This window comes from Eurytemora carolleeae, unplaced genomic scaffold (assembly GCF_000591075.1).
Source record: "Eurytemora carolleeae unplaced genomic scaffold, Eaff_2.0 scaffold52, whole genome shotgun sequence".
Taxonomy (NCBI): domain Eukaryota; kingdom Metazoa; phylum Arthropoda; class Copepoda; order Calanoida; family Temoridae; genus Eurytemora; species Eurytemora carolleeae.
The window spans coordinates 98,904-124,833 of NW_019396055.1; the positions used below are offsets into that span (position 1 = coordinate 98,904).

The 25,930-nt window shown below is 33.4% G+C and overlaps 2 protein-coding genes across 3 annotated transcripts in view; both read right to left on the reverse strand.

The window, feature by feature from the left end:
• Positions 1-8,834, reverse strand: part of LOC111706988 (uncharacterized) — a 31,076-nt gene extending 22,242 nt beyond the window's left edge. The window contains exons 1-7 of one of the 2 annotated variants that reach the window (XM_023479965.1): positions 8,822-8,834; positions 7,486-8,443; positions 6,662-6,761; positions 4,601-4,656; positions 2,490-2,569; positions 1,567-1,608; positions 1,466-1,497 (exon numbers count right to left, since the gene is read on the reverse strand). In XM_023479965.1, coding sequence (XP_023335733.1) covers positions 1,466-1,497; positions 1,567-1,608; positions 2,490-2,569; positions 4,601-4,656; positions 6,662-6,761; positions 7,486-7,544 — 369 coding nt within the window. In that variant the 5' untranslated portion in view covers positions 7,545-8,443; positions 8,822-8,834. Of the gene's footprint in view, positions 1-1,465; positions 1,498-1,566; positions 1,609-2,489; positions 2,570-4,600; positions 4,657-6,661; positions 6,762-7,485; positions 8,444-8,613; positions 8,654-8,821 lie in introns of those variants that run through there. The other variant, XM_023479957.1, reaches the window with a different exon arrangement.
• On the reverse strand, positions 8,239-17,798 carry LOC111707080 (3'(2'),5'-bisphosphate nucleotidase 1). Its single transcript, XM_023480082.1, has 14 exons — positions 17,521-17,798; positions 17,122-17,240; positions 16,829-16,877; positions 16,012-16,102; positions 14,577-14,657; positions 13,828-13,884; positions 12,821-12,913; positions 12,395-12,479; positions 11,475-11,584; positions 10,814-10,865; positions 9,627-9,727; positions 8,902-9,004; positions 8,441-8,443; positions 8,239-8,258 (listed from the first exon to the last, which is right to left on the reverse strand). The coding sequence occupies exons 1-14, from the start codon at positions 17,586-17,588 to the stop codon at positions 8,239-8,241; spliced, it is 1,032 nt and encodes a 343-aa protein (XP_023335850.1). The 5' UTR covers positions 17,589-17,798.
• Between the last annotated feature and the right edge of the window lie 8,132 nt (positions 17,799-25,930).

The following is a 25,930-nucleotide window of genomic DNA, read 5'->3' on the forward strand; positions in this document are numbered from 1 at the left end:
AATTAGGCGTGCACCCAAAAAATTGGAAGATTTGAACCAAAAATGAAGGCAGGGCCCCCCCCCCCCTACATCAAATGTGCCAACTCCGCCATCCCCTTTTGAAAATGCGCGAAAAATATGATTAAATCCGTGAACTTTTTTGTTCTTGTTTTATCTTATACAAAGAGAAGATGCTCACAGATCTCACTGATAGAGCTGCACAGTTAAAAGTTAAATAGAAGATGTACACGAAGCGCTCTAAAAGCCTTGCATTGTTTAATTCATTGTATAACTCTTTAAATATTTTAATTTATTTAAATTATACAAATTAATTTAAATAAAATAAACCATTTATTGTAAAATTTATTTATACAAATTTTTGAACGGTTTATTTTATGTGAAATAGATAAATTCTATGGATTATAATTATATGGTTTATTTATAAATAATTAAATGGCTTATTTACGAAAAATAAATATATGAATGGTTTAACTGTACTTGAATTAAATCATTTAATTGATAATTTAGTGGAAAAAAACAAACAAAATATAATTTGATTATTTATGTAAAATAAATTTTAAATCTTTTTAGATATATAGGTGTAAAAAAGCAATAGATTTTTTCAGAATATTGTATTAATGACGACAAAAAAGTTTAGCTCCATTAGAAGTTTATTCATTTACTTATATCATATTTTCAGATATTTTAGCAATTAGGAAAGATTGATCACTAGATATATATAAATATAAGGTTTTAAAAGAGAAAATATTATTTCTAAATAACAAAATTGCTTCTTAAAAAAATCCCATAATTTTCTTGAAAGGAAAATTATATCCACTCAGCAGGAGGGAATTGTTTTAGAAGATTTTGGGGAAAATTTAAATAATGGATTTCAGTCAAAAATATTCTTTCTTTTTGTATAGTTCTTAGCTTTACCCAAATAATCATTAATTTACCCTCAAAATTATTAATAGTCCCCGATTCAGAGTTTTAAAAACCTAAAAAGCTTTCCTTTTTGCAAAAGGATCCCGATAATCCCTTTAAGGCAAAGAAAATTCCATTTATCCATGAAAAGTCCTTAATATCTTTTACAGTTGGAAAAAGAATTGCTCATCAAAGTTGTGTGGATTAAATTATAATGTTTTTATTTCTTGAGATAAAGTTAAACAAAGTTGAGCTTTTCTCCAAGGACTGCAAGTTAGAAACTTAACTTTTCGCATAAAAACCACGTTTAGAGAATTAACAGGTTAAAGGGGAAATGATTAAATATTAAATACCAGTTTTATGGGTGCAAATCTTCTTGTTACAATTTTAGGTTTTGATTGCTGATCTAACTGCAAGCATTTGTAAATTTTGAAATAATAACAATTAGAGATAACAGAATTCAGTTTGCAGGGTTTTTACTCCTTAAAATTTCTTTAAAACTGAATACAAATTTAGCATTTTATCATCTTAGATCTGCATCAGCAAAATAATAATGTGTTACCTTTGATAAGCTCTGTAACATGGCTGCACAAGCTAAAATAATTATTGATAAAATCTAGATCAAGTAGAACAAAGATAGAAAAAAATGTCATTAAAAACTACCTGCAGGGTTAATTCCTCCTCCATTAGTAACAACTCTGATCCCTGAACAGTGAACAAGTTTTCTTTAACTTTTTTATTAAATTTGGGGGAATTTATCACATCTAATATTTCCTGTTGTAGGGTGATACATTTATTATATCATCCGACATTAGGGTAACTTTATCACTCTGCTATTAAAATTTCAAAGGAATTGAGTCTTTGCAACAAACTCTGAATTTATAATCTCTATATCTTTGGAACCCAATGTCGCAAATCTTTGATATTTCAAACTTACATTATTTGATCTAACAGAATTCATAGTTTGAAATATCTAAGGTCTACAACATTGAAATCTAAAGATATAGGGTTTAGAAAAGCAGAGTTTGTGGCAAAAACTCAATTCCTTTGTACCTAATATTTCCCGTTGTAGGGTTATAAAGTTACTTTATCACCCTACGACAGAGTAATTAAGTAATTTTATCAATTCTGAGAGAAATTTTTCCCGCATTTTTACTCACAATTTCATGATCTTGGGCATAAAAAGTTTCATATTTGCTCCGAGGTAAATAAGTAACATTTTATACCAGCAAACCAGGTTTCCCTTTTTATTTTGCGAATTTTAATTTAAAAAATCGCACATTTAATGAAACTTAAATTGAATAATTTTATTTATCCAACTGTCTTGTGCATTTGGGAAATTATGTTTTTGGTTGAAATTTTTACTTTTTTGTTTCTTTGTTTTCGGTTTAAACCTTAAACAAACAAAAAAGGTTAAACCCCCGGCCAACAAAAAAATATTTTGTCCCGCACGATAACACAAGACAGTTGCATAAATACATATATCACTCTGCTATTAAAATTTTAAATTTACGTTACGTTACAACGTTTGGTGTGAAAATTCTTTCCTTTTGAAAATAAATTTTAATACTCAGAGGAAGATTCACCTTGATTTTTAATTTCTCCCAAGTACGGTGCAATACTCTCCACAAAATCTGGAGTAAACCCAAGCTGTGGGTTTTTGGATCTACAACACACATTTCATATTTTTATAATTCTCTTCTTAATAAGATAGTCTATGTACTTTATGTACTTGTCTTTGTTCCAACTTATAAACCATTTAGATATATTTTAAAGATGTAAAATCTTTATAAAGGGTTTCCAACATGTTTCCAATAAGTTTAAAAACTTTAATATTGCAAAAACTTTGTAAAGTTTGTGACAAATATATATTTTAAGCCCCGACTTTTATGAATTGTAACTTGCTCCTTTCTTTATGTTGTAAATATGTCGTTTTATTAAATAAAAAAAATTGTGGTCAATCTTTTGAGATTGAACAGTGTACCCTACATCCAGAGATGATAGATTAGAGTCGAGAGTTTATGAGGCTTGTAGGAAGTTCTGAAGCAGAGCATGACAAGATGTGATACCACAACGAGTATCTAGATTTTGAGCCCATAGTTTGGTAGCTTAACAAACTGTTCACTTAGTAAGGCTCAAATGGTAAGTTTTGCTCCAATCTAGCAGAATTCATAGTTTGAAATATCTAAGGTCTGCGACATGGGACTGCAAAGATATGGAGATAAGAAAATCGGAGTTTGTGACAACTACTCAATTCCTTTGTTTTCCTGCTTCATGGATTCAATCTTAATGTATAATCTCATCTATCATCTTTCTTCTACTCTTCATATATTTACAACATCCCAGCCCAGTGTTATTTATATCATTTATTATTTTGGCCTAAATACTTTCCACCAAACCCATTAAAAAAATCATAACTAATATCTATATATAAATTTGGCTTGTCTGTCTGTTTGTCTGTCTGTCTGTTTGTATCCAATAAACGTCAAAACGGCTGAACCGATCGGGCCCAAATTTTTTGTGGGACATCTAGGGACCCCAGGGAAGGTTTATGAATGATTGAAATTTTAAATATTTGTCTCAATCAAAATTTGATCGTCATTAAATTTTTTAAAATTTTGAAAATTCACGAAATTTTTTGTGAAAATCCGCGAATTATTTTTGTTTTGTTTTACGATGTACACAAAGAGAACATGTTCACAATTAATTTAGAAGATGGGCGCGAAGCGCCCTCTAAGGCTAGTATAATATATTTGACAAAATCCTTGCAAATTCATTTAAGACCATGGTTAACAATATAAATCCATTTAAAAAACTTGTTCAGAAAAAAAGCCAATAAAAAAATCATTAAAACATTAAAACTTCAAAATAGAAATCGAAGAAAAAATCCAAAAGTCTAATTTTCGACGATTTTAAGTTTGAATTTGGGAAGATAAAAAATGGTATTGTAACACGAAATTTTTAATTTAAATAGATGAAGAATTTTCCTGGGCACTTTTTAGGTAAACTTTATACAGAATCAACGCGAAGGTACAATATTCGATTATTATATTTCAGATTTGATTTCCTGATGTTTTTCATTTTGTCTTTTCAATCAATTTTTTATCAATATTTTCCTTTCTTTTGTCTTTATGTTAAATGAGATAATTTGTCCTTCCTTTTAAAAATACCCCCNCCCGGCACGGTGCAGTGTTGAGCATGTTTAAGGGTTTTAAATTAAAACGCGGATTTGGGAATAATTATTGATTTACATGGGAAAATATATGAAATTTTGGGTTAAAAGTTTACAATTTTCATTTTTCCCCCAGAGCTTTAAAAATCCCACTGGGGATGTAATTCTTGAAAATATATACCCCTGTTTCAACCCCTGGAACGTGTAAAAAAATATATAATATAAAAACGAGGCTTTTAGGGCGCTTCACGCCATTCTTCTTTTTCAATTGTGAACATTTTCTCATTGCGAACATTGTAAAACAAAACCAAAAGGAATATTCGTGGATTTGAAGAAAAAAAATTTCGCGGATTTTCAAATTTAATGCAAATTATTGAAATTTTGATCATTCAGAAACCTTCCCGGCGGGGGGTCATGTAAATCTCACACAAAATTTGGGCACGATTAGTTTGGCTTTTTTGACGTTTACTGGATTCAAACAGACAGACAAGCAAAGTGTAAATAAAAATATATTAAAATGTTTCCCTAGCTGCTGCAAGGAGAGACATAGTGATTTCGGAGAGGTAGTCACACACCAGATACTAAACACATAATAAAATATTTATATAATTTCAATTAAACAACTTTTTTGGATTACTAAAAGGTAAAGCTAAAATCTATTTTCCGCTTGAGGGAAAGGAATTATTTTTGAAGAACTAGGGGAAAAAAATTAAAAATTAAACATTAACAAGTAAGTTTTTCCATATTTTTTTTAACTACAAATTTTTATTTATTTTCTCCATTTCAGCGAATAAAGCCCTAAAAAATTATAAACCTGAATTCTGGAGAAAATAATGATTTTCGAAAGAGGCGGGTAGAAATGATTTTCAAGAAAATATACACCCCTTGTACTAATTGATTATACTTTATCAAAAACTTATCATAACTTATCATAATCCATCATTTTAAGTAAATTAAACGAACTATCTAACTATCACAATTAAATCTTTGCCATCTTTTTTCGTTTTCGTTTATTAGAAAAATAAGTAAAAAATGTTGGACAAATTTTTTTTAAAAATGTTTCAATTTTAACACGAATCCTCAAAAGCTTGAAAATCCCTCGTGAAGGATGGAATTTCACTATATGCCCATTTTCAATATTCTAATGAATCTATGAGGAAAGATTTCCATTTTTCCACATATATCCTATTTGTCCTATATCCTACTGTAATTCTTTAATGCATTCAGCAACAAACATGCCTAATGATAGTCAAGGGAATCAGCAAGTAATAAAACCGATGATTGTGGAAAAAAGAACAGCGGGGAAAGTCTCGAGGGACTGAGATAGGATTTATNGTTTTAGTCAAAAAAAAACATTCCAAAATGTTCGTAAAGGTTGAAATGTTTTATATCATAGATATATATTAATATTGTTATTATTACTACTATCATATATGGATAAAATGAAGATTAACAAGATTTTTTTTATGGAATATGGGGGTGAAATGGAACCTGAATATTTCCACCCTGAAATATCAGGGATGGGGCGGGGGTAGAATCTAGGGCGTAGTAGGGAAGCACCCATGGGGGGGGGCTACAAAGCAGTTTAATAAATATAGAATCAATTTAGAGGTTTAAAGTGACTGCAAACCTCATTTCAATTCTGATTCACATCTACCCTTCAAATCTTTCTTACATCTAATATCCGTGTTTCTCATTGTGAAAACTGATTATCTTTATTTGTGGTTTCTCTACTAAAGTGATTCATACTTCAGAAACGATGGAGAAATGAAGGTTTCGAAGGTACATCGGACATGCCACTCTTTAAATGGAGGGTCACTTGAATTTACGCATGTAATACATTTTAGTATCATTACATCGTATAATAAAAAATACCTTAAAATCTCACTTTTGCCCTTAAATAAGAATGTTTCGTTATAAAAGCTTTAATTAATACTGTCTTCGGTGACAATATATTTGATATCATTATTTATAATACAATATGTATCAAACCTATGAAAATATAGATATTTTTCAAGAAACGTTCCCATCTATATTTTTCACCCCTTGAAGCTTACAAATACTGTCTTCGGTGACAATATATTTGATATCATTATTTATAATACAATATGTATCAAACCTATGAAAATATAGATATTTTTCAAGAAACGTTTCCATCCCTATTTTTCACCCCTTGAAGCTTACAAATACTGTCTTCGGTGTAAATATATTTGATATCATTATTTATAATACAATATGTATCAAACCTATGAAAATATAGATAGTTTTCAAGAAACGTTTCCATCTCTATTTTTCACCCCTTGAAGCTTAAACCACAGTATTAAGGAGGAGTGTCTAATAAGTTCACTTAATAAAATTACATAAATAATTAATCAACACTTGTAATATGGAAGTGTGTATACTTTAAATGATCGAATAGTTTACATAGTTAGACATCAATATTTTTTTCAAAAAAGGGGTTTTTAAGGGGGGCACAATGTTGCCAAGGGGGGGGGGCACAACATTCTCTTGTTTTGCACGCTGACACCCGCAAATTACACAAATGCTCTCGTACGCCCCTGGGTAGAATGAAGATTATCAAGGAACCTGAATATTTCCGCCCTGAAGAAGTTGAGGTACTGCAGTAGGGGTATCTCCCCAGAATCCACTTGAGCATCCTATCCGCACTTTCTTATTGTGTACATACCTAACATAGATTCATATTACATATGTATCAGGGGCGGATACAGGGGGGGGGGCGGGGGGGCATTCGCCACCCCCTGACAGATTCAGGGAAGGGCGTAGCCCCCCTGAATTTGGAATTTTTTGTTCCTATTTTCAGAATAGCTTCTCAATAGCATGCTTAAGGGAACAGTTCAAAACAGGAAATATATCTGTCTTAATAAACTATAATGTTTGAAAAGTTAAAAATCTAGTTTTTTAGTCTTTTAAGTCAAAAAAAATTTCGCCTGCAGCGCGATTTTTTGTTTCTAATTATGAATTTTTTGTTTCTAAAAATTCTTGCCCCCCCCCCCCCTTAATTAAATCCTGTATCCGCCCTTGCTATGTATGCTGCTATCTGTAATGTACTGTGTAATGAATTACAGCTTGTTAACGACTACAAGTAATCATTAAAAAAATAAAGGCCCCTCGTGCTTGTCAAAATTATATCGATTCTTCATAGGCATACCGGGGGTTGAGCCCCCCCCCCCCTTTGAATCAGTAAAATCTTACGGGTTTTTAGTCCTCAAAAGGCCTGACAGTGCATATTAAAAATATTGTCAACCAAAAGTAGGAAATCGAAAAACACAGTTTAAAATTCGGACGATTATTGATCTCTGAACAGCTGTTTTCTTACATAAATTTAATAATCTAACATTTAATTTGACTGTTTTACGTTAAATATAAAATTTTGGGAAAAATCCTTATGCCTTCTAGAATTGAATAAAGCAGAACGAGAAAGTTTTCCAGTTAGAATCCCAGTGCTCATTTTATCTGAAAATTTGGAATGTTTTTATGTTGCAAACATTCTTATTTTATAAGTTAATAAAAGCGTCACTAAATACACTATGAACTCCAAGTGACTTGGCGTGCTCTGGTGGCAATTTTCGATTAATTAACAAACTAATCATTATTATAGTTCCTCGATAACAGTGACTTACGCATTTCTATTGCAGAAAAAGACTTTTCACACTATTAGTATTAAACCTAGAAAAACGACATTATCTTTTACATTTTTAATTGATTTAAGGTTTGAAGGGTACGTTGTGAATCGGGCGTTGATATCTTTTCATGGGGGGTCACTTACATTCATCTATCAATCCATCTAAGGAAAAAATTTTGAAAAAAAAGCGAAAAAGAAAAATATTAAGACAAACAAAATTTCATTTTTTCACTGCAAGTCACCCAATCACTGGCAGGATTTAGAGTATACAGAAGAGATAATGATTTAATTTCTTATCTAAAGATGTTTACAAAATAACTGGTTTCAAGAGGAATCGATAGTAAGTAAAAACACATTAATATCAAAACAAACAATAATTAATATACAACTGAAGACGATCACACAAATAAATGCATCTAAACCATTGGATTAAACTGATAAATCATAATTACTGTGATAAAATACATTTGATTTAAGGCACATCTTAAGGCTTTTTATTTCGTAACATTTTTTTGCCGTGTCATTGTCCACATTGATAATCTAAAATATTCAATTTTAAATTAATTCTTTTTGTTATGTTTGAATATTTGACTTGGTTTCATGATCATTGATCATGTAGTCGATCTGGATCAATTTTGAAGGATTCTGATTTTGGATTCAAGTCTTGATGTTAATCAATAAGATTACTTCTTTCTTAAACTGTCCTTAACTTTATCCTTTACCTCCTGAAAACAAAATAAAATTATGTTTTGCTTAAAAAATATAATTTTTCTCCAATTAATAAAATTTTTCATATTTTGTTTGCTTTGCAAGCATCTACAAAATCATTTATTTTCCTTAAAAGTTTAAGAAGGGAGATATTTCAAGGATAAAATACCCCTGTACAATGAATTACCTGGGGTATGGTATCTAAGTACCCCTGTACAATGAATTACCTGGGGTATGGTATCTAAGTACACCTGTACAATGAATTACCTGGGGTATGGTATCAAAGTACCTGGGGTATGGTATCTAATTACCTGGGGTATGGTATCTAAGTACCCCTGTACAATGAATTACCTGGGGTATGGTATCTAAGTACCTGGGGTATGGTATCTAATTACCTGGGGTATGGTATCTAAGTACCCCTGTACAATGAATTACCTTGGGTATGGTATCTAAGTACCCCTGTACAATGAAGTACCTGGGGTATGGTATCTAAGTACCTGGGGTATGGTATCTAAGTACCAGGCATGATCACTAGCTTTGGCTGTAGCCAACACTCCGTCACTGTTCCTGTGTTCAACCTGAAGTATGTAAATTGACAAAATTGCCATATATGACATAATTTACATAATTGACATAGTTGACATAATATTTGACATAAATGACATAATTGACATAATTGACACAATTGCCAAAATTGACATAATTGAGATAATGGACATATCTTAAATTAGTAAATTCCTTGTTTTTGTACAGAATGACAGCCTGGCCCCCTTGGTGTAAGTTTCTGTCTCGAGAAAAAAAAAATGCTTCATTATGTGACCTAATAATTGTACTGGTATGTCTGTATGTCTGAGGGTTCCATGTCGGGTTCCCTTTCAGATCTAATTATTATTTCTTATCTACGTCACTCAGCTGAGAATGATAGTGGTATGTCAGTATGTCAGCTGAGAATGGTACTGGTATGTATGGATGTCAGCTGAGAATGGTACTGGTATGTTTGCATGTCACCTGAGAATGGCACTGGTATGTCAGTATGTCACCTGAGAATGGTACTGGTATGTATGCATGTCACCTGAGACTGATACTGTTCTGTATGGATGTCACCTGAAAATGATACTGGTCTATTTGTATGTCCACTGAAAATGGTAGTTGTATGTCTGTATGTCACATTTTGATGGTGCTGGTATGTAAATATGTCACCTGAGAATGATACTGGTATGTCTGTCCCTTCATATCTGTAAGTTTTCCTCCCATAGCGTGAAGAATCGCCTCAGGAGCACATGTATCCCATTTCTTACAACCTAAAGTAAACTGTACAGCACAATAATTAAAGTAAACTGTACAGTACAGCACAATAATTTAAGTAAAAATGCTGTAAATACAGTGCATTTCAGTAGTAAAATTTAGTACAGCACCGTACAGTGCTTTTTAGTACAGTGCGGTACAGTACACTCCAGATCTATACAAATTTCTTTAGAAAAATGTATAAACATATTTCCCAGACATTAATCATTAATTCTAGATGCCAAGAATTCCTCACAGAAATATAACAATATATTGTAATATAATCTCTTGTGTCGTGTCCTTGATATTACCAGAGAACCAACTGTATCCAGACGTCACTGGTTGGCTAACCTCTTTTTAAAGCATTTCCCCCCCCCCAACAAAAAAAAAAATTATTTCCAAAAAAACACATTTAGTTCCAATTAATCTAAATTTTATCATTAAATAATCCGGTCCGTGCCAAGCATTCTCCGAATAAAAAGAAAATATCTATGTATTTATTTATCATGAAACTTCTAACTTTAGCCCAAGAACACTCTGCAACTATTATTCATTAAAAGCTCTTTGGACCACCTTAAACCTTACCTAGAACTGAGCTGGGAACCTTAGAATGGTGGATATCGGGATTAATGCTTGATCCACTCTTTTTCTTAATCTCCAGATTAAATATTGTTTGTTGTCCTCATGAATTTAATCTCCAGATTAATTAACAGATCGGGATTAAGGATATCACATTCTAAAGTTTTCAGCTCTGAAAACTTTAGAATTGGATACACTTAATCTAAATCTGAATATCCACTGTAGTGTATCAATACAATATTGATTTGTGCTTAATCCGCTCTTTTTGGATATCCCCTCTGGATTCGGACCGATAAGAGTTCTTTCATTAAGTGGCGCGTAAAATTTCAAAATTACCCGGCTTCTGATTGGCTGTTCGGGATTGTGCTTGGTTGAATTTTTAGACACTTTCCTGGATATAAAAATTATCTTAAGATTAACAAAAAGGGGAGATTGATCTCGATATCCAATATTTTTAAGTTTTCAGCTCAGAGCAGACAAACATTCATAGCTTAGTTTAGATTGGATTTATCAAAATCTTTTACCTGGAGAGGGGAAAACGTACGCATGCGCCTGACCTTCCATAAGCAACATAACCTTAGAAAAACCGAATTTATATTTACAAAGTCACAAACTGTTGCAACATACTAAGAATCCCAAAATTTTTAGGATTGTTTTTCAAAAAGAGCTCCCCCCCCCCTCGCCGACTTAAATTGGTTCAAAAAAATAATCCCGCTATGATATTTTTTCGTGAAAAAAAGCAGGGAGCACAGTTGGGGGAAATTTGGCAAATATAAATGTATTATTGTGTAAAATGTAGACTTCTGACATTCATCTCTATGTAGGTTGGAGACGATTCGGAAACACTATAGACAATTTAAGACCTAAGATGAAGATACAAGATTCAACCTGCATTTAAAATAATCTTTTTTTTCCTAAATGTTAAAACAATTATTTACTTAAAATCTTCAAAACCACAACTTCAATAAATGTTTTGATTTTTAACGCAATGCGCGCCTGTATTCCATAATCAACAGTTCTACCTTCAGAGGCGTATTCAGGGGTGGGGCTATGGGGCTCAAAACCCCCCTGGACCAGTGGTTTCAGGGGATTTTCAGGCCCCAACGGATGCTGAGCACCCCCCCCCCTGTACAGAAAGTTTAAGCCCCCCCCCCATAAACAATTCCTAAATACGCCCTTGTCTACCTTATGTCCAGCTCCTCCAACTCTAAGAACTGTGTCAGCCTGAATAATCTCTAGAGCTTGTTGAATCAAACCGGTTCCATGGGATCTAGTTGTTGCTACAATACGACTACCTGATAATATTAATAATTCTTATCAAATGTTTGATTAAAGGAATTACTCTCATAATTTATAGTATTCTTCCATTTAAGAGTGACATCGCCGATTCACTAGGGTACCCATTAAACTTTTGACTGATCATCGTGGATATAGAACTCTTTGTAAATGGCTCTAAAATGTTGAGTGAAAAGCTGTAAATTAGGAGCGTACTCTAGCTTACTGTGTGAACTCAAAGCGGATGACGGCACATTTTTTCATTCAGTTTCAACCTGGAATTTTTTTTCATAATGGAAATATTTATATCAATTAATTTTTATTAATTATATTATATTATGTATCTAAAGAAAGTAAATATTAATATTTCTTGAACAGATTCCAATTAATGTTTTCAATCAACTAATCTAAGTATTAGTGTAGATAAATAAGGAAATATCTGATCCGTATCCTTAACATGTTTGGCTTCCTGGATCCGGATCCTTTAACATGTTGGCTTCCTGAATCCGGATCAGCACAATTATGCAGTTCCCTGGATCCGAATCCAAGGGACAAAATATCAACAAAAAACTTGTTGCTCTGAAAACCCAAATTATAACTGTCGAAAAAAGAAAGATTAGTAGAAATTTCTTTATCTCTGAAAAATAAGCGAAAAAAAGAAAAATAGTTTGAAAATTCTTCTGTTAAAAAATCATTAAATCTTACAAATGTTCATGACTTTGGATCCGGAACCGGATTTTTTTCAGGATGGAATCCAGATCCGGATCCCCATCAAAATTAAATGGATCCTGTTCCTATGCACGGACAGTTTGTCTAATGTACTTATATACCTTCAGGAGGAGGGATAGGGTTTAGTCCAACAACTCCCCCACCAACTAAACCATAAAAGGTTCGACCGATAGGTCCTCCTTTATTCTATAATAATATGTTCATCAATATATTGCATCTTGAAAGTTAAGTAATCTCAAATTAATTAAATTGAACATTTTACTCCTCTCATTTGAGTTTAAAAATATAATAAAAAGTTTTAGTTTAAAGAGTAGAAATAAAATTTAGAAAATGGGACACTAAAAAACGGATCAGTCGTCTTCAGTGAATACAATTTCAATGTTTTAGAACAGTTCTCATCATACATTTGATTTGTAAATAGAGAGAAAATATTGAAAATGTACAATATTTTTGATAAAAGAGTAATGTTTAATGGTGCCATATATGGAATATTAAGATGTTTTGAAGAAAAACTGATGAAATATTTCCTTATAGTTCCAATATGGTTGATGGATTACTCCGGCTACAGCTCGAGAACCTAGGCTCAATCCTATCAGAACGGTCACGTGGTCAAGGAGTCCCTAGATTAAATAAATTCAATGTTCAATTAGTCCCTAGATTATATTCACTGGTCAAGAGTCCCTAGATTAAATTCAGTGGTCAAGTAGTCCCTAGATTAAATTCAGTGGTCAAGTTGTCCCTAGATTAAATTCAGTGGTCAAGTTTTCCATAGATTTCAGTTGTAAAGAAGTCCCAATTAAGTTCGGTGGTCATGGTCATTGGACATGTAGCCCTTACATTAAATTCAGTGGTCAAATAGTTCTTAGATTAAATTCAATGGTCAAGTAGTCCTTTGAAAATTTCAGTGGTCAAGTACCTTTTAAATTAGATTCAGTTGTCAAGTAGTTCCTTAATTAAATTCAGTGGTCAAGTAGTCCCTAGATTAAGTTCAGTGGTCATGTAGTCCCTAGATTAAATTCAGTGGTCAAGTAGTCCCTAGATTAAATTCAGTGGTCAAGTAGTCTCTACATAAAATTCAGTGGTCAAGTAGTCTCTAGATTTAATTCAGTGGTCAAGTAGTCCCTAGATTAAATTCAGAGGTCAAGTAGTCCCTAGATTAAATTCAGAGGTCAAGTAGTCCCTAGATTAAATTCAGTGGTCAAGTAGTCCCTAGAATAAATTCAGTGGTCAAGTAGTCTCTAGATAAAATTCAGTGGTCAAGTAGTCTCTAGATTAAGTTCAGAGGTCAAGTAGTCCCTAGATTAAGTGAGTGGTTAAGTAGTCTCTAGATTATGTTCAATGGTCAAGTAGTCCTTAGATTAAGTGAGTGGTCAAGTAGTCACTAGATTAAGTTCAGTGGTCAAGATCCAATTGTCAATAAGTCCCTCAATTAAATTTTTATAACCTTTTAAAACAAACGCTCAGAAATGCTTTTTGTAAAATTTTAATTCGCTGTATTCTCAAAATATATAAATTACTTTTTAGAAAAAATAACCTGAGTATATTCAGCTGTTCCATCTAGAGGGTCAACCCAGACAGTTAAATCCGACATCTTAAATTAAAATCTTTTTAATCCGGTAATGAAAATTTTTGTCTAATAACTCGATGTGTAGAACTATGTCAGGATCACTTTGTGATTCTGCCCGTCCCACCGGTAGCATTTTCTCGTAGTTACGGGGAACCGGTTTTAAAATCCTTTACATCTCATCTTATTTTATCATAGATGAAGACATGTAATAGAAAAGAGATTTAGACAAAATATCCGCAGATCAAGAAGGACACCTTAACATCATCTAATTCTAATAGATATTTATCAGAAGAGGAAATTGATTAAAATTATTTCTAATAATATATTTCTTTTATTTGATAAAGGAACTGATTACAAGCCTCCAACTCTTATTTCTTCGCTTGATCATACAGTCACCGTTTGAAATACGTTGAGAGAAAGCTTGAGATGAGTGATCAGTTCCTTTTTAACGTTAAGTGGAAAATGTGTTGGCACATGTTTTTTATTATTTTTCAGGACAAGAATCTGGATCTGCTAAAATAAACTATCTATAGAATCTGGACTCTGGGAGAAAACGCGGAGATCTAGATGAATAGTGAATTTGATCCTAAGCACTCGTGTGAAGACGGCCCCCTCTCCCTTGCGTATATGTACAGAATATTTAAAGACTCAAATATGAAATATTCATTACGAAGTGACTAGTTTTTAGTTGAAAAATTAGCTAGGTGTAATGGTACCTTCGCCGAGGACAGATCATCAGTGCAGTTTAGAGAAAGAGCTTTTTCTTCATAATCCCTTACAATCCATTCAGCTGGAACCTATAATACGAAATTCTAATAAAGCACCTTACATGATTACGTTTACAGTTATTTATACACAGGGGTGTATATTTTATTGAAAATCTTTGTTTTCTCTCCCCCTCTTCAAAAAATGTTCACAACTTCATGAGATATGAGAATGTGGATCCAAAAATAATCTCAATTTTTGTAAAATGTGGAGAAAAAAATAAATACTTTTAGGGAAAATTTTAGTTTGTTGGGGAAATAAGTATCAAGAAGTGGGGAAAATGTGCTAAAAAATTGTCCACCACAAATATGTCAAAATCCTTGAGGGGAGGGGATTCTTAAGCCTTTAACCAGGAGCTAGGTACCCCTGCTAAATAACACATACTAGCTGAATTGCCCGGCGTTGTCGTTGAAGGAAGTTTAAAAAAACAGTTCAGACAATTTGGTCCAGTTGTTTGGCCAGCTATAGTTATAATATATATGAGCGAAGAGCGTTTTTTATAAAGAACATGGGTGTATAAAATTCTTTCCCCCCAGAAAGAAATCAAAGACCCCAGAGGAAGGGAAGGGAATGGAAAAGGGAAAAGAAAAGGGGAAAGAAAAGGGGGAAATAAGGGAGGGGGGAAATGAAAGGAAAACGGGAAACGGTAAGAGCGGAAAAAAGGGAAGGGTGGGGAAGGGGAAGGTGGGGAAGGGGAAGTTAGGGAGGGGGAATGGATGGAAGTGGATAGGTAGGGAAGGAGATGGTTGGGAAGGAGATATTTAGGGAAGAGGAAAAGTAGGAACGGGGAAGGGTGTGGGGAAAGGGGAAGATTGAGAGGGAAAGAGGAATACAGGAAAGGGAAGGGAAGTAGATGAGGAAAGTAAGAGGAAGGTAGGGTAGATAGAGAAAGAGAACGCAGGGAAGGGGTAGGGAATCGATGGAAGGTTGGCAGATAAAAAAGTGAAGGAAGGGAAATATAGGAAAGGGAAGAGCAGGAGCTCTTTACTTCTAATATCTACATAACTTTATCTAAAATCAGCGAGTTTTTCATTAATAGTTTTCCCCAAAAGTTACAATGTAGCAAAAAATTGTGTTAAAAATTTTCAACTTCATAAGAATATGATAAAAGAAAAATTATGGGAAATTAATTTCAAAAATACTCCTGGACTGACAAATAATCAATTCCGACTTTTTTTGCCATTGCCACAATCCATTCCCCAAAGTATTTTTTAAACACTTGCCTGCGACGCCATTTATGTTTTCTTAAATGCATCACTTTAGGGATTATTATGCTTTGGGGAACAAAATCTAAAAAAGTTTGAGGGGGGACAGTAAAAAAATTGGAATTATATACACCCCTGATGTAGAATATACAAATCTCAAGATGACGGGTTCTTGAATTACCTGAGAAAGATCCTGCTCCCCCTCCTCCCCCACCACAGTAAGGTCGGGGTACTGAGCCTGCAAGGAGGCAACTATACAGTTCTGAGCAGATCTAAAATATTATTTATTTTAATTCTGAAAAATAAAATTAGGACTGTTAGCTGAATATTATCTGTAAATACTACTCTCTATTGGACGGGTGATTTAGTAATTTTATTTCTGTTTTCCATAGGTCAGAATAGTTGCATACAGATGTATTGTGCATAGGTCAGAATAGTTGCATACAGATGTATTGTGCGCGACGATCCCTCTTTTACTCAATGAACGAAAAACTCGTTAAAAAAGCAAAGCCTGGAATTTGTGTCTCATTTTTATGCTTTAAGCATATCAGCATTAAGCTTTCTGTTCACCCTTTTGAAATCGGCTCAAGAGGTATATCTCACCATCAAATAAAGCAAATCTAAAGAAACTTCATAAGTTCTGCAAACCCAGTGTTAGTTTCAAAGCAATGTGCGAAAATCTATCAAGCGTTTCAGTGCTGTCATCATACCACATTTTTAGAAAACGAAAAACACTAGACTGGGACCAAGAAACTCCATTTCTGAAAACCACATCTGAATACTAAACTATACTCATGCTAAAAGTCTTGTATTGCACCAGTTTTTTGTCAAGTATAAAATGCAATATCCAGAAAAAAAGAGTATTAGAGTATAATATTTAAGCATATCAGCATTAAGCTTTATAAGAAGTAAATTCCATTAAATAAATAATACATATATAATATATATAATACAAAAATATATATAATACATATATAATATATATAATAAATGTACACCTGTCCGCTTCGGTTTGCAGATCATTTTTCCCAGTTTTCTCAACAATACCTGGAATGGAAAACAGGAGATTAAATATGTACAATGCGTACATAATCGACAAAAAATTTTGAGAAAAAAAAGAGAACTAGAGATCATAAAAATTAATAATTTGCGTAAGAAAAGGTTTATAATAAGAGCATAAAGTTCATTTATTAAAATGAAAGTGCTACGAACTTTAAAAAAAATTAAGAAAGAAGTTAATAAAACATAAAATAATAAAAACAGTTGTTTCATTAAAAATAATACCGTTTACCTAATTGACCTCCAGCCATGATATCCCTGACAATCTGACCGGCGCGATCAGCTATTTTCACGCTGGACGCCAGCACACGCAAAATAACAGGCTCAGACATACTCAAATTTGAAGAAGACCTTAACATAATAAAAGATGCACAAAAATTGATGTAATACAACTGGAACATAACTATTTATTATCATGCTTATCTTACAAAGTAAATTCATTACCTTGGGTAATTTCCTAGTATACGATTTTTGAACCCCAGCGCTCGGCCCAGAAAGTGTCTTTACCTAACCTAACCCTAAATAATAAAAAAATAAACAATAATAAATTTGCTGAAAAATAAGTGGTCATGTACAAAGTTGATATGAGGGGGGGGGAGGACAAAAATCGTATACTAGGACGGACCCTTACCTTGTAGTTGGGTAAATTTTTCTACAAAATTGCAATTTTGTAAGACTTCCACACACCTTTCCTAACATTTCATTTTAAATACTGAACCAGAAATTTAAAACATATCTTTTTCAAATTTAGGGAAGTTCCAAGTATTCACCCGGTCGGTCCTAGCCTAATCTATAAGCCAAGTTAATTAGGAAATGTGTATTTTTGATCCATTAAGCTTAAATTCGAAGTCCAACTCAAACAGCATTTATAAAACCCTTCTCCTAATGCCCAAATTCTAAAGCTGAATGTATTTCATGGTAATGTTACATCATCTATACGTAAAGTGTATTTTTTACATCAGCTGATTTTAATTTAAAAACAAATGTCGTATTTAATAGTCTGATCTTAAAAATAAATTTGTACGCTGTACAGTATAAATACAAAACCCGTTCCAAAACATATCATATTAACTGTTTAGAATATTGTTTATAGTAAATTCACCTTGTTTAGTGAGAGGAGTGGAAGAGACTTTAGAGTGTAGACTGTTGACGCAGGCGCAGCGGCTGTGGGGTGGACGGACTGAGCTGAGAGTGAGAGAGTCGGGTGAGTGTATTTAATGTAATAATTGAACTGGGCGAAGGATATAGGTTAAAGAGTACACGTGTTTACTCAAAACAAGTGTACACTTTTGTTCAAAGGTCATAGAATACATGAACGTCATGGATTGTGGATCCGCATTTGAAGCCATGCTGCCGTTTGCAGCAACAGAGATGTGCAGTGGTTTGAACTATTGATCATTTGAACTATTGTTCATTCTAACTACCGATGATGACGTCATTTCATTTCCTGTAGTTCAAACAACACATTATTTACTCATTTTAACTATTAAATACAGCAGTTTAAAATCTTTATATTTCATGAAAAAATATTATAGGTCAAGGTTAGGGCTGAGTAAAGTTCTGTTTGATCTGTGATAAGTCATTTTTGAAAAAAATAGCGGTTAAAAATGTTAACTAAAAAAATAAAAACAGTAAATTTTGTTATTTTCTGATTAAAATTGCAAGAAATTTTTTAATGTCGTTTTACATGTTTTTAAAACGTTAACGAAATTTTTTTCACTGTTAATACTGTAATATACCGTTAATATTTGTGTTGTTAACAATTTTCTAAAACCGTTATAATGACATTTTTTGCCGCTTCGTGCCGTAATGCCATTAATTTTATTATAGCAATACCTTTAACAGAACTGATAACGATTTTTGAAAATTTTCCGTTAACGCCATTGATAAAATTGAGATCGTTAACGGGCGGTATTTTTTAAAAACGGAAAATGATGCTAACAGAACAAACGTTCCGTTCTTACCTTTAAAATTAACGGCTACCCGAAATTTTCATTTTTAACTGTTGGAACTAACATTTAGCAAAACGGCTAGAAAAAATTGGAACGTGCCCAGCCCTGTATAAGATGGACGCCTAGTAATGTTCTGTTCATAAATTGTGATCCATCACCATTTGGCAGGGACACATTCATTCTACGGATTGCAGCTTATGTATCGAGTTCTTGCATTATTTATTCTCAGGAAATCTAGATAGACATCAGACATTAGAATCTTGAGATACTGAATTGAATTTTAAAAAGTTTGAATTTTCAGTTAAGCTTGATGGAATTGAAGTATTCAATTCTTCAGATTATAGAAAGAACTTTTAAACATACAGTAAAGTGAGCTCTAGAAAATTCAGTATTTTACATTACAAGTATGGTATTTAAATTTTAAAAAAAACTATTCAGTAATTGTTCACTTTACACCCAGCGAATCTAGTTTACATATTAAATGTAGAAACTTCGAGTATATATGTTTTTATACTTTATTGTTGCATGTTAGGCATGTTTACTATTAAAGTAAATAGCTTACATTTCGCTTTGTTTTACATCTGTTAAATGTTGGAGTATTGTTCGTGAAAGTAAGTTTTGTGATTGTTATCTATAACATTTAGATTAAGAAGAAATCATGCTGCAGTGTTCTTTTATTTACTTATGATTGCCAACCAATGACAAAATGATACTTACTTTATTTGTACTAAACCTAACCCTATCTCAGAGCTATCATGCATTCTTTGGTTATTTATACACGTTGGCCACTAAGTTTTTTTTTTTCTTTACAGTGGTAGGGATTAATATTGTAAAGGTTTTACTTGATTTACTTTGCAAAGTTTTTGTGATCAAGTGCCTCAACAAATTTCCCCTATACAAAAAAAAACAAAATTCTGTGTAAAGTAAATTGCTATTTAGGAACATTTTTATTAAAGAAATATGTTTCTTAGCTATTAAATGATTCTAAAAATGGAATGTCACCTGACCTCCGGAATTAAGTATCCAGCTCCATGATTTTTTTTGTTTTTGGTCTTATGTAGCAATTATGGAACATATAAACTTTTATAAAGGTATCAAATGAATAATAAAACTGCATGCACTGTTATTTCAAAACTTTAACTCCAAACAAAGTCATTCACTCTCTAAAGGTGGAAAACTATTTTTTTATTATCATATTTTTATTCCCCCAGACAACCACCATGAAGAATGCATATTTGTTTAAGTTTCTGAGTGCAGGAAAACTCATGCCAGACATATTCTGCATATTATAACTCTTTAGTCTTTCTATATTGTATACAATTTAAACCAATTACTTATACAACCAAGAAAGGAACTCTAGAAGTTCTAATATGCAAATTTATGTTTACCTTTTTAAAAAATATACACAATACACTCATTTTATAATATTTGTCAGGATTTAGGCCTAAAAGTTCTTCAAAAGAAATATTGAGGTTTTTTGTTTTAAATTTTGTGTTACGGGAGCTCACGCTGTGTACAAAATCTATGAATTGCCCCTCTTCTACCAGTATTTATCCCTGTATTCTGATGATTGTTGCTGAGGGAAAGAAGCTGTGCTGAACCTGTTTTTTACCGAAAAAATGTTTATTGTATTGTTCATGAGCTAAAACTCATGTGTTAGATCAGTTTACCGGCATATTTAATAGAGAGTAGTTAGATATATATCTTTTATGCTGATTTATCATGCTAGTATTGGAGGACTAATGTGGTAAATATGTTTATTCAATAATTAAATTCTTTTTGTGCTCTTGTATGATTATATTTATGTATCCTTTAGCTTCATGCTACAGTTTTTAACATCTGAATAATATGATGTTATGATTTTTGATGGATGAATATTGAGAGATTGTATTATTCAAACCTTTTCTGTAGTCTAAAAATATATTAATTGGCAGATTAAAGCCCCAAGCCTTTATAAAACTCGAAGCTATCCTGTCTTTGATTTACTATGAAACGGAGTGAGAGTAGAGGAGCTTACTGTCATGCCCAACAAAATACAGCACAGTATAAACTCATCTATCTAGGAACTTTAGGAAAAAAAGTTTGAAGACTCCAACTGTTAATAATCTACTCCTAGCCAAAATTCCTTTTATCCCATTTGTCAGTCATTATTTATAAGTGCAGATTCTGACATTGGGTCCTACAAATTTTCAAAATTCCAAGTCTGGAGCAGTGTTCCTTTTCCTTTCTCCATCCATTTACAAAGCTGGGAAGCATTAATTGTGTATAGATCTATATTTAGTATAATCATCAACATTCAACAATCTACAAACTTGCTGAGATAGCAAATTCCAGAAAATTTGAAAGGTTATATGTGTTCAGTGTCAGCAACAAACCAGAAATATAAGACAGAATATTTTAAAAAGCAGAGATTAGCAGAATTCTGAACCAATGGATAGATAAGAAGAATGTACAGAGTACAGACTATTTCTAATACAAAATATTTTGATATCAAAAATAAATGTTGGGGTGCTGTTTCCCACTTGGGGTTTTCAGGGTGGAGGGTACCGGGGGCCCCAAGAATCCCAAAGTGTGAAAAATTGGAATACTGTAAAATAATATTGTACAATTTTTGATTTATCTTGTATAAAAACCTTTTTAAATAAAAAAATAAATTGTTAAAAAATAAAGTCTAGCATGGTCTGAACAAGTTAAATACAATAATATATTAAGCATTGTCTCTGTATTCCTAGATAGAACATATATATTATATATCTTGAAGATGAATTGTTCAAGAAATATTCAATATTGGGTTATGCATGTACACTAAACAGAGACTGCAGTAATATCCTCTGTAATCCAAGCTGATCCAGCCTTCATCTCATTATACCAGGAGCCAATACCATAGAATACATATATACCAGAAATCCTAACTGATCCAGCCTTAATATCATGATACAAGCTCAAGCTCTAGCCCAGTACTTGAAATGAACCTGAGTTTCCAGTGAGGGATATTTATTTCTTGACAGATCATTTAAATAGTTTTTTTTCTCCAAGATGCTTTCAAAAAGCATCAGAAGAGTTGGAGTTAATGTCCAATTTTAAATATTTTCAGTATTCAGCTGACCTTGGTACCAAACACAACAGTATGTGATTGCTGCAGTACACTACAGCTAAAACAAGATGGCAGGGGTGAATACTTTCCTTGCCATCCTAAGATTATACAATCAGTGTAGATCAGCAGGGATCTGGGCTAGGATGACTCTGGAGACTGAGAATGGGAAGGAAACAATTACCTTCTCATCAGTCACCAGACCCCAGGGTTCCACCTTCTCCTCCGTACCTAGACCTCAGTCCACGGGAAGGAAAACAGAAGATGCCTTCCAAAATTAGGAAGGACAGGGAAAGAAAAGAGGCCTGACTGTTGAAAAAAGCTCTGGCTGCAGGAAAGCCAGCTGTAAAGGAGAATGTATCTATCCCTGAACATGCAGGGTATGGAAATTCAGCTAATCAGCAGCCGGATGAACCTGAAACAGAAACAGGTTTTGTCAAATCAAATCATCATGTTTAGGGATTGCTTTGAGCTCCCACATACAGGGTGAGGTTTCAATTCACTTTGTATTTAGGTTTTTCAGCCTGGATCTATGTAAAGTTTGTGTTCCTATTACTATTGCTCAATTTGAAAACATTAAAACCCGATAGGATCCCAGCAGCCTACCAAATTACCATTTTACGGAACCTATCATTTGTAAATTTGCCATACATGCATAGTGTGAAAGACAAATGATGGGTGACCTCCCTAATGGATATCAAAAACTTTGTTAGTTGGTATTTAAACCCTAACATAAGCTTATTATTGGTTTTAGTATAGTGATCATTTTGAATTAAAAATCTGTAAAATAGAAATTACACTGGAAATTTAAATCTATATTGAGAAGTAAAATTTATATTGAAAGTTGTAAAATTCTATTTTATATCTATTCATTATTTGACATATTTCTAATGATGGTAAGATTTTCTATATAAATTAAAATAAAAACATGGCTTTGCCAAGATGATGTTAGATAATGTGACATGGAAAACCAAGAATAAAACATGGCTATGCCAAGAGGGCAAATATTTCATACCTAGATATATATTTAAAATAAGGTAAATATTTCATACCTAACAATGTATTTAATACTCATTTATGATGGTAAATTTGGTTTAGTGAAAAATATTGATTAAAATATACATAGCGTGTCATCTACAGTGCATGTAAATTTGGTTTAGTCACCTGTTACAAGCTCGGGGATTGTCTGCTCATCATCCAGCCTGTTATGGTAGACCATTCAAGGACGAATTTATCTACTAACATCTCCAGGGCAATTCCTCTATCCACCATATCTAATTTGCTGACTCCCTTTTCTTGGGTTAGAAATCGTCTAATTGCTAATAATCTGTCTGAATTTGGCTTCTGCAGACTGAAGATACAATCGTGGATGGTTAGACCGTTTCTTACTTGATTGATTGTCTATGTTTAGACATCACTTCGCACTTGAGCAGCAAATGGATTTCATTGTTTGAGCATTGGTAACATAGAGGGCACTGTAGGATTCGTCCTCCATCTTGGCACACAGAATCCGCGGCCCTATACGCGTCTCTATTTCCCAGGCTGGCATTCATGATTAGGAACTTCACTATCATAGCTGACCAGCGAGTGTTTTCCACATGTGATTGTAAAACCCACCATTTTTTGGGGATTGGTAGAAGTTTCAATGTTACCATCTCTTGGATCTGTGTCAGTGCAGCAAGCTCATAACCTTGATGAAGTTGTTTTGTACTTATATTCATCAGCTCCATGGGGGAATTTACTAAATGCCCTAATATATCCATGGTGTTGGTTATGTAAGGATTGGTTTGGTGAAGCATGCACCATTGCATGCAAGATTTAAGCAGGCTGCTTCCCTTGAAATCTTGGCTGTTAACCCTTTGAAAAAAGTGCAGCTTGCACTTTTCCACCAGTAACTTGAAGGGTTTCCATCCTAATTCCACCTGTACTACTTCTGTCGTGGACTGGGGAACTCTTAAAAGAGCCTTTCCTACTTGATTCTGAATTATCTCTATTTCTTGAATTACAGCAGAAGATACAGGGATGGCCTCCGTTCCATAGAGAATACCCGGAATGTCTATGTTTTGCCATATTGCAGATGAGGATGGGATATTGTCTACTAGACTGTAGTGGGTCCTCAAGATGACATTTTTGTATTTTATTGCACCACTAATCATATCTTGACCTTTTCTTTGTGCTGTACGCCACGTTGACGAGAACTGCTTGATTCCTAAGTACTTATAATTGTTTACGTGAGCTACAATTTCCTCTTCTAAGGTGTCGGTATCTGTTACTTTACAGATAAGATCTTCTAATGATGTTATAATGTTCGTCTTGCTGATTGAAATCTTCATTTTATAGTCTTTACACCACTGTTCAAGTATCGCTTTCAGTTCTGCCAGCGATTCCAGAGAGTTAGATATAATGATGATATCATCAGCAAAGATAAGTATGTTTACAAGCTCTCCAGACTCCAGGCGAACTCCTACACCACTAGCTCTCATCCTCACACTCAGCTCTATCATATAAATGATGAATAGGATAATACTTAAATTACATTTTGATATTGTTTACGGGTTCTCTTACCAGACGAGGCTGTTGAAATGTTGTCTAAGAAGTAGTAACTTGATAGGAAATAAATAAATTTATCACTAACATTCAGTTGTTTTATCTTACATAGAAGGATATCACGATCAACTCTATCATACGCCTCTTTCAAGTCCACAAATAACAGGTGGGTCAACAATTTCTTGTTTTTATTCATTTCTAAGATGGAATTCAAGATGAAAATATTATCCCCACAAGTCCTGGAGGATCTGAACCCATTTTGTTCTGGTCCGATTACATCATCTCTCTGTAGAGCTTCGCTGAAACGCTTTGCTAGTATTTTTGTTAGCAGCTTTGATAAACAGCTGATCAACGTTATTGGTCGATAATTGTTTATATCGGTCTGCGGGGGTCTCTTCAGTATTAAAACAACATCACCTTCTGTCCAGCTTGCTGGGGTTTGACCTCCGACAATTACATTGTTGAACATGGTTAGAAGGTGCTCTCTTGCAACTGGGCCTGCATGGCGGATCATATTGTTAGTCACTCCATCTAAACCCTCTGCTCATGGTTACATTCAGATCGTTAATGTTTGAGTTTAGTTCATCCATTGTTAAGCATCTCATCATGTATTCCGAGGTTTCCTGCTTGAATTTAGCTGTAGGAGTGCCTATGTTAGATTCGTCTATCGTTTCTCTAATGACATCTTCTGGGTTGAAGGAGGTCATCGAAGAAATTCTCTATCGCCGTATTCATATCATCCTTATCTGTTGATAGACCATTTGGAGTTTCCAGAGCTTCAAATGAGTTTTTCTTCTTAGGTTTCCTATTCACAAGGTTCCAAAAAAGTCACTGAGCCCGTTCACCTTTCTGAGCTAAGAGAGAATGTATTCTTCGTTTTACGTTCAAGTTTTCCGTGAAACTTTGGACTCTTATTAATTTGTTAACTCTATTTGATTCAGACCTGAGCTTTGAGATATCCGAAGGGAGCTGGAAGTGTCTATTCTTAAGTTTATTCTTGATGACTTTGATTTCCTTGAGCAGCTTCCTCATTTTGGCAGTAACTGCTAGTTGTTTTCGGTTTCCTTTCCGTGAACCTGGTATTACTGATGTGCCTGCTAGCTGGAATTGTTGTTTAATATACTCCCCTTGTTCTGAGCATGAGAGTGACTTGAACTCGTTTTCTGATGATACAAGACGTTGATCAAGAACTTTTGTGAAGGCGGCCCATCTCTTTATATATCTTAGTGGATTTGTTGGTTTATTATCTTGGTTATACACCTCCTTGAATAACAGGGGCGGATATAAGGATTCTGTAGGGGGGGGTAAAAATTTTGAATTTTGCGCGCGAAGCGCGCCAGAATTTTTTTACCCCCCCCTAGAAATTTTTTTACCCCCCCCTAGAAAAATATCATGATGTATATCAAATTATTGGTTTTAATTGGGGTTGATTTGTCCATCTTGAAGAAAAA

What these genes read in the sequence shown, in the direction of transcription:
- LOC111707080 (XM_023480082.1), bottom strand. Translation starts at nt 17,588, where the DNA reads ATGTTAGGAAAGGTGTGTGGAAGTCTTACAAAATTGCAATTTTGTAGA. An exon ending in GAACAGCTGAATATACTCAG is followed by an intron (nt 12,914 to 13,827) that starts GTTATTTTTTCT and finishes TATTTAATCTAG; the next exon opens with GGACTCCTTGACCACGTGAC. An exon ending in TTGGAGGAGCTGGACATAAG is followed by an intron (nt 10,866 to 11,474) that starts GTAGACAAGGGC and finishes GGTTTTTCTAAG; the next exon opens with GTTATGTTGCTTATGGAAGG.